Source organism: Gekko japonicus, unplaced genomic scaffold (genome assembly GCF_001447785.1).
Source record: "Gekko japonicus isolate JY-2015 unplaced genomic scaffold, Gekko_japonicus_V1.1 scaffold515, whole genome shotgun sequence".
NCBI lineage: Eukaryota > Metazoa > Chordata > Lepidosauria > Squamata > Gekkonidae > Gekko > Gekko japonicus.
In genome coordinates, this window is record NW_015164680.1 from 666,752 (window position 1) to 674,898 (window position 8,147).

General features: G+C 45.8%; 1 protein-coding gene across 1 annotated transcript in view; it reads left to right on the forward strand.

The window, feature by feature from the left end:
* Positions 1–8,147, forward strand: part of DENND2A (DENN/MADD domain containing 2A) — a 100,697-nt gene that overhangs the window by 78,251 nt on the left and 14,299 nt on the right. The window contains exons 12-14 of the mRNA XM_015409305.1: positions 2,081–2,158; positions 2,893–3,033; positions 3,227–3,375. Of these exons, the coding sequence (XP_015264791.1) occupies positions 2,081–2,158; positions 2,893–3,033; positions 3,227–3,375 (368 nt within the window). The remainder of the gene's footprint in view (positions 1–2,080; positions 2,159–2,892; positions 3,034–3,226; positions 3,376–8,147) is intronic.

An 8,147-nucleotide genomic window follows, 5' to 3' on the forward strand; every position in this document is an offset into this window, starting at 1 on the left:
GGGTTCTAGAAAACTGGATCATATGAACTTGCTTAATATCTGATTGCTCGGATGGTGTTTTGAATATGTACTTATGTCCCAGTTCTAATATGTAACATAAATGAGAAGCATTTTTGTAAAAAGAAAGAAAGAAAGAAAGAAAGAAAGAAAGAAAGAAAGAAAGAAAGAAAGAAAGAAAAGAAGAAAACGGGGGGTAGGCCCTTCCCCCAAATTTAATGCCCCGGCCAAGAAACCCAAAATAAGGGGAGTGCATTCCTCCCATGACGTCAACCCCCCCCCCCCGGAAGAGATTTCTGAGAAACATGACCCCTGCTTCTTAAAAAATGGTGACTGCTTCTTAAATGGACAGTTCTATGTGGCCTGCTCCAGAGTGAGCTCATCAAGCAGCCTGGTGATCCTAGCACCTGAGGGCAGAACCACCAATGTGGTCTAGAGAGAAGTCCTTCAGTACAGAAAAAAAGGATGTATGTCTCATTTCATTTCTTACACTACAGTCTTCTCTGTTAGAATTCCTACAACAAATGTCACATTTCAAATTTCACATCATCAGTATTATAACTGGATTTACGGAACTTAAATACCATAGCGAAGCACGGGCATCAGGCTAGTGTAGATAGACAGACAGACAGACAGACAGACACATATATTAGATGATAGCCCTATCTGAGAAAACAAAACAAACAAGATTTTCAAAATTTCTTAGTGGAAAGCAAGTGTAATGATTTCTTTCCAGTCATGTAAGTAATTTCTTTGGAGACCTTGGGGAACAAAACTAGCACAAGTTCAAACCCATTCATTTCAAATACTTCTTCCGCTGTTGAACCATTCACCCTGGGAATGTTATATTCCAGTCAAATCTTTCCCTCTCTGTATTTTTATCCTGCCCTTTCTCCAAGGAGCTCAGGGCAGTGAGTGTTCCTGGGGTGGGGGTGGGGGGGCTGTAGATCACCCAGCAAGCTTCTTGACAGAGTGGGTTGTTGAACCTGGGCTTCCCAGGTCCTAATCCGATACTCCAATAACTGTTTTACGCTGGCTCTCAGTGGTTCAACTTTGCCACTTGTGAAGCAGCTCTATAAATATTATGATGTCTGGGGGGGGGGTTTTGCAGCAAGTCGCTGCCTACATTTATCCCACACTTGAATAATAGTTTTATGGATAATCTATATATCTAATAGCCAAGTTGCCCCCGGAGTGCGGATCGCTAAATCAGCGCTCCAGGGGCACTTGGGGGGGAGGGGGAGGTTTGTGCACACGTGGGCCAGGGGGGGGGGGTTTGCAGCAAGTCGCTGCCTACATTTATCCCGCACTTGAATAATAGTTTTATGGATAATATCACAGAATGTAAAACTCTGATTCTGTGTTCATAAGCAAATCCATACAGCCACTTTCCTCTTGATGTTGCACATTCTTGCTACTTTAAACCATTTCACTGGGTCTCTTAATAAGATACATATTATCTGGTGAGGACTCTTTGTCTGAGCAGGGGGCATCAGCCCTGAAAAGTTCCTACAAACTGCGGAAGAGAGAGAAGAAGAAGTAAAGGCTGAAGGACTCTGAATTGTGCCTTTGAGAACTTTAGTTCCAGGGGATGATGGGGGGCACTGTTACTGGGCAATTAAATGTAACTGGGGATGGTTAAAAGGGTTAAAAGATTGACACAGTTCATAAGAAGTATAAAGATGAAAAGTCTGAATGAAGTATAAAAAGCTAGTTGGAGATCTCCTCTCTTGGGTTTTTAGTTAGTAGTGGGTTCTTTACTTTCTCCCTTATATGTAGCTTCCCCTTTCCCTTTTTTCTGTTCTAGTTTTTGTAGTATTTAAAAAATCAATAAAAAATCCCCTCCGGGGGCTTAAAAAAAAAGAAAAAAGAAAACTGGAATTTTCCTTGTGTGCTGTAAGCGTTCATAGAGGCAGACTATAATTGTGTGTTTAGGCTTTTGCGAAGAGGACTAGAAAGCCAGTTCACATTTTTATCAAGATAAGGAGAATGACGCCTTGTGTTGAATGCAGACTCCCCGTGGCTTCTGGTGAATTAATATATGTTTTGTGTGGACCTGTCTTATGTTTGTCCCTCTTGAAAGCCCAGTGGGAAAGGGAAGCGTCTCCCTGAAGTTTACTGCATCGTCAGCCGCCTCGGATGCTTCAACCTCTTTTCTAAGGTGAAGGCAAGTGGGATTAACCATGTGGACCATGGAGAGAAGGGAGGCTGGATGAAGAAAGGGAGGGCGTGCTGGGCAGCCAGTCTTTGGGGACAATGGAGGGGGGGGGGAGCAGGGGATTTCATCTAAATATTCAGGCCATCCCCAGATTATTCATCAAGGGCACTTCTCTGGACACTTCACTACTTCCACATACTGAATGTCACTGCAAACAGTTAAATGGACTTACAGTGCTGTGTATGGCTGCCAACGGAAAAATCTCTTTGCTTCAAAGCTATGGTCACTGTCCTGTGTTGAGAAAATTGTTGTAATTATTAGGGGTCTGGATGGTCCAGGCTGGCCCAATCTTATCACATCTTGGAAGCTAAGCAGGGTCAGTATTTGGATGGGAAACCACCAAGGAAGGTTCAGGGTTGCTGCACAAAGCCAGGCAGTGGCAATCCCACCTCTGAACATCTCCTGCCCTGAAAGCCCTACTGACCATTTGAAGGCTCTTTTCTTTTTTTTCTCATTTTAATCTTAGAAACGTCCAAAAGGGAGCATTTGAAGCTTCTTATCACTTCCCCCACCCCCTTTCTCTCTTGTTGAAATACTGTCATTGGAAACTGGGGAAGATGAAAAAGGACTGATCGGGACAGAGACGAGACAGACCGAAGCATGAAAACCTGTGTGTCTTCTGTCAAATACTGTCTGCCATAGACTCATCTCCACTTACTTATTTCCCTACTTTCCAGATCTTAGATGAAGTGGAGAAAAGACGGGGGATCTCCCCGGCCTTGGTGCAGCCCCTCATGAGGAGCGTCATGGAGGCTCCTTTTCCCGCTCTGGGACGGACGATCACCATCAAGAACTTCCTGCCTGGCTCTGGGACAGAAGTAAGATCAAAACGAGATTTAGAGGAAGTGGAAGGGCGGTGGACGGGCACTGAAAGTTAAATAACATAGTTTTCCCCTTAATTGGTCGAGAAGGTCCCTGAAGCATCCCTGTGCAAGAGTAAGGCCTTTGGGCCACCGTTCCCGCCACACTCTTCCCACTGATTCGATAAGGCTGCACTCTTTTTTCTTTCAGGTAATAGAGTTGCGTCGGCCACTCGACTCGAGGCTCGAGCATGTTGACTTCGACTCTTTGTTCTCCTCGCTCAGCATCCGGCATTTAAGCAGAGTCTTCTCTTCCCTGCTGCTTGAGAGAAGGGTGATATTTATAGCAGACAAACTCAGGTACTAGTCTGTGCTTTGTGGATACCCACAAGGGGAGATCATTGGGATCAAACGTGGCCTCGGGTCCCTTTCTCACCTTATTCTCTGCTATTTCTTACGACTGATAAATATTCAGAAACAGCCCATATTTTAGAGTGGCCACCTCTTCGGTCTGTCTGCACGCGCAGGGAGGAATGAAACTATCACGGCATAATTTCCTGGAGCTGAGATGACTTGAGGTTTCTGTGGGGCTCTGCTCTCCACTTGCAGAACCAGCCTGAGTGATTCCACCTCAGTTGCAGCTGGAAGGCGTAGGATGATTCTTTTGGACGATCTTTTCCTCCCCACCCCCGCCTTACGGGAATGTGTATCTAGCCAGATCCTTGGGAGGCTGGGGAAAGAAAGTGGCCAAAGAGAAATGTCTCTCTTCCCCTGTACCACAGCTGCATGCAGGCACTGGATACTGCTGTTTTTCACTGAATACACCTGGTGGTGTGTTGTGGAGTGGTTAAACCCTGCACTTGCACGAGATGAGCTTTCAGCAGTTCTGTGGGAAAGTCTTATCTTATATGGCTGCAGTTAGCTTTACATGGCTCGTAAAGTGGATTAGACGGTTTCATGGAGGATAGGTCTATCAACAGCTATTAGTAACGATAGCTAATGGAGCCTATACACGTTTAGCGGCATCTGGCAGACACCCTTAAGTTCCAGATGTTGGGGGATAAACAGGAGAATGGCCTTCCTTTGTGCCTTGCTTGGGAGATTCCAGAGGCATCAGGCTGGCTGTGGATGGATGGAGACTGATGGCTAGACGAGGTAGACCCTGGCTTGATGTGGCAACGCAGCTCTTCTGCTAGACGGCCCTTCGTTTTTGTTCAACGAGCGATTAAAAGCAATCTGTTTCCCACCCACACCTTACGAAAAGGGGCCCAGGTCTTTTTTTAAGGCTTTCTGCAGCTGGTGCCTGGCAAGCTGCCATCTCTTAAACACTTGAGGATTGAGAGAGCCAAGCGTGTTTCTTTCCCCCTCTGTAAGTCAGCAAAGGCTGGACTTCACAGATGAGTAATGATGCTTATGAGCACGAGATCAAATTTCGGCAGCCTACACTACCCCCAAGCTGTCTGTTTTCACAATTCCCAGTAAGTCCTGCAGCATCCATGAGGCTGAAGGGAAGGGGAAGGAGCGCCATAGAGGCCTTCTGTCACGAGAAGAGCCAAAGGATTCACTCATCCAGCAGGTCTCGGAAGGTGGGAAAGTAGACTATGAGAAAATGGAGCAGAGACTTACATGGCACTACATCTGCTGCAGAGTATGTGATCTGGAATCTGGGGGAAATCTCTGCTTTCAGCATTTGGGGGGGGGAATCTTTCTAGCCCTCATGATGCAGAGAAAGTTTGGATGCACATGGACCTGGTCTGCTTAAAAGTTTGAAGTCCTGAATGCAGATGGCATTCGGGACTTGTCTCTGTGGCCTTCTTGTGGTCCTGTCCCCCTGCTCCTTACCACCTCTTTTCTACCTTTCATCTTTTCCCATCATCAGCTAATTGGGATGTCACCATTGTGGGCACTGACTCAGAAGGTGACATCCTAATCACTGTCTTCTGTAATTGGGAATGTATTAAACTAGAGCTGGTCCTGTGTCTTTCTACCTACTTCGTGTTTGATTATTAGGACTTTCCAACCCCAGCACCAGGCTCCTAAGACATTAAATGATAATTTTTTTAGTGGAAAGAGGCCATTATTTGCAACTCTGAAGGTTTAATTATTTGCATTTCTATCTCACACTTCCTCCAAGTTGCTCCGGGGAGTATATGTCTTCCTCCCCCCTCCATCCATCTTAATCTCACAACAACCTTGTGAGGTAGGTTAAGATGAGTGAGAATGGCTGGCCCAAGATCACCTTCTTGGCTTCCTGGCCAAGGATCTGGGATGTGATTTCTGTCTGGCTAGCTTCTCATTGTGCTGTGCTTTCCCCCCTCTTTTTAAACTAAAGACAGCTGCTTGAGGTTGCTTATGGGCTTGGAATGCTAGAAAAAATGTAGCCGAGGGTAATTAATGAGTGCTTGCAGGTGAAGTGAAGACAGCATGCTGGATCGTACTCATCATGCTGCTCTGCTGTTTAGCATGCAGATGCCAGCCCTGCTTACAGTGCAAGTTTGTGCATCTCTCTGTGCCTACAGTCCAAAGGTGCGCACACGTGTGTTTCATTGAGGCTCTTTAATGGCTACAACAATTCGTTGCCAAATGCTGTGTGAATTGTGAAGCATTTTTGAGCCGAGCCAAAACCATCCAATAAATATACAAACGAAGTGCTTTTGTTGTTTCCATATGCAGAATGGACAAAGCAGGATTCCTTTCCTGCTTCTCTCTTTTAAATTTTTTAAATCCTTTGTGTAGAGAGATGTCACTCCAAACCTTGCCAAAGGAAAAGGAAAGAATTCTTATACTCTTCTCCCCACCCCACCCCCCAAAACTTTGCCATAGCAACCAGAGTAAACATTCCTATCCATTTCAGGAAATGTGTCTTCTTGGGGACTTAGGGTAGGGAATCCATTCTATCAGTCTTTTTATTAATAATCGTTGCGGACGCTTTATGGGCCAAAACGTATCATTAGTAGGAAAAGACTCCCAACAACCCATGGCAGAAATAGATTGTGGAAGACAAGGTGATTTACTTTGGAAAAAAATAGTCAGTTTTTAAGTGTCAGATTGATGAATAGGTGGAGGAAGGAAACAATCCTCGATATGCCTTACCCTGGAACTCTCCCAAAAAGCCACATGAACCATAAAAGTATTTCATTTTATTGTAAAAAGGACCAGTTTAACTTTTGAAAATACAATGATGATCAACATCACAGTCTGCAATCATGACTTTTCAGTATTTTTGTACTGAGCCATTTTAAAATCAAGTATCTCCTGAAGGCCTCTGCTGTCGGGCTTTTATGAGACACCAGAAGTGTGGTGTATGGAGCTCTTGGGGTTTCTTCAGACGCAGTAGATCAGGTGTGATAGGGGGCTGATTTGGCTTAGGACTATGGTGCAAGGGGAGGGGGGTGCAGTTCCTCCCCATGTCATTTTCCTGATCTAAAATTACTACTAAACGCAGTGATCAGGTGTGATAGGGGGCTGATTTGCCTTAGGACTATGGTGCAAGGGGAGGGGGTGCAGTTCCTCCCCGTGTCATTTTCCTGATCTAAAATTACTACTACTACTACTACTACTAGTAGTAGTAGTAGTAGTAGTAGTAGTTTAATTTATAAACCGCCCTCCCCTCAAAGGGCTTAGGGCAGTGTACATCACAATTAAAACATACAATAAATTTAATCATACATCATAGTAGTCAATCAACCAACAGGATAAAACTAATTAAAATAAAGTCTAAATTCGATGGCGTTCAGTATATATTTCTCTCCCTCCATGGGGGCATATCATGGGCTAAATCCGATGGAGGCCATTGGTATCCTCAATCATAAGCCCGGTGGAACATCTCTGTCTCACACAGCTGGCAGAACTGTACTAGGTCCCACAGGATGCGGATGTCACTAGGTAGAGAGTTCCACCAGGCAGGAGGACAGCCAGACATCTTTTGGGCCAGGGATCACCAGTAGGTTCTGATCTTATGCACGTAAAGCTCTTTGGGGGGCATACCAGGAGAGGTGGTTCTGCAGGTGCATTGGTCCCAGACCATTTAGGGCCCAGAAGGTTAGAACCAAAACTTTGAAGTGGATCCAGTGCTCAACCTGGAGCTAATGCAGCTGGTGAAGCACCAGTTAGATATATGCTGTCATAGAGGTACCTGAAAGTACCTGCACCACTGCATTCTGCACCATCTGCAATTTTCAGGTCAGCTTCAAGGGCAGCCCTCTGTAGATTGAGTTGCAGTAATCCAGCCTCAAGGTGACCGTTGCATGGATCACTGTGGATAAGACAGGGCAAGAGAGGAAGGGGGCCAGTTGCCTGACTTGGCGTAGTTGGAAAAACACTAGTCTGGCAACGTCCGCAATCTGGGCCTCCCCAGATAGAGGCATCCAGAAGCACACCCAAGTTCCTGATGGTTGGTGCTGGTGTTGGCAGCATGCCACCAAGAGCTGGGAGTTGGCACCCCAAGACCCCCGTTACGGAGCAGACCCGTTCTTGCCTAGCCTTCTGCTGCCATGGCAGAGGTGGGTTTTCACACTCCAGGGTGGATGCAATGCCTCCCTCTCGGAAATGACCCCTGTAATGTAAGTGATGGGATATGGATTCAGAAGAGGTCTCAGTCCCAGTAGACTTAGGGCTAGTCCACTGCAACATGACGGATATTTTGAGGGCAGATGGGGGGGTTGTTCCAACCCCCTTTTTTTTTCCTACTAAGCTAGGTATCCCCTAACAAGCTTGTACCATGAACACATATGAACATGTGAAGCTGTCTTATACTGAATCAGATCCTTTTGGCTCATCAACCTCTGCATTGTTTCCTCAGACTGGCAGTGGGTTTCCAGGGTCTCAAGTAGAGGTCTTTCACATCACCTACACCCTGATATTTTAACTGAAGATGCCGGGGATTGAATCTGGGACCTTCTGCATGCAAAGCAAAGGCTCTACCTCTGAGCCATAGCCTCTTCCCAATATCTCCACTGGTACAAGCTTTTGTGCCTTCCATATCCACACACGGAACCAACTTAGATTCTCTGAAGCTGGCAGGGCGAGTAGCCTGCTTCGTACAGCAAGTCTGTAATATGTGGAGTAAGATCTCAGAATATGCTGGGATGGAACTACAAGTAAAGGTGTGTTCCAAACCAGCATTTGGCAGA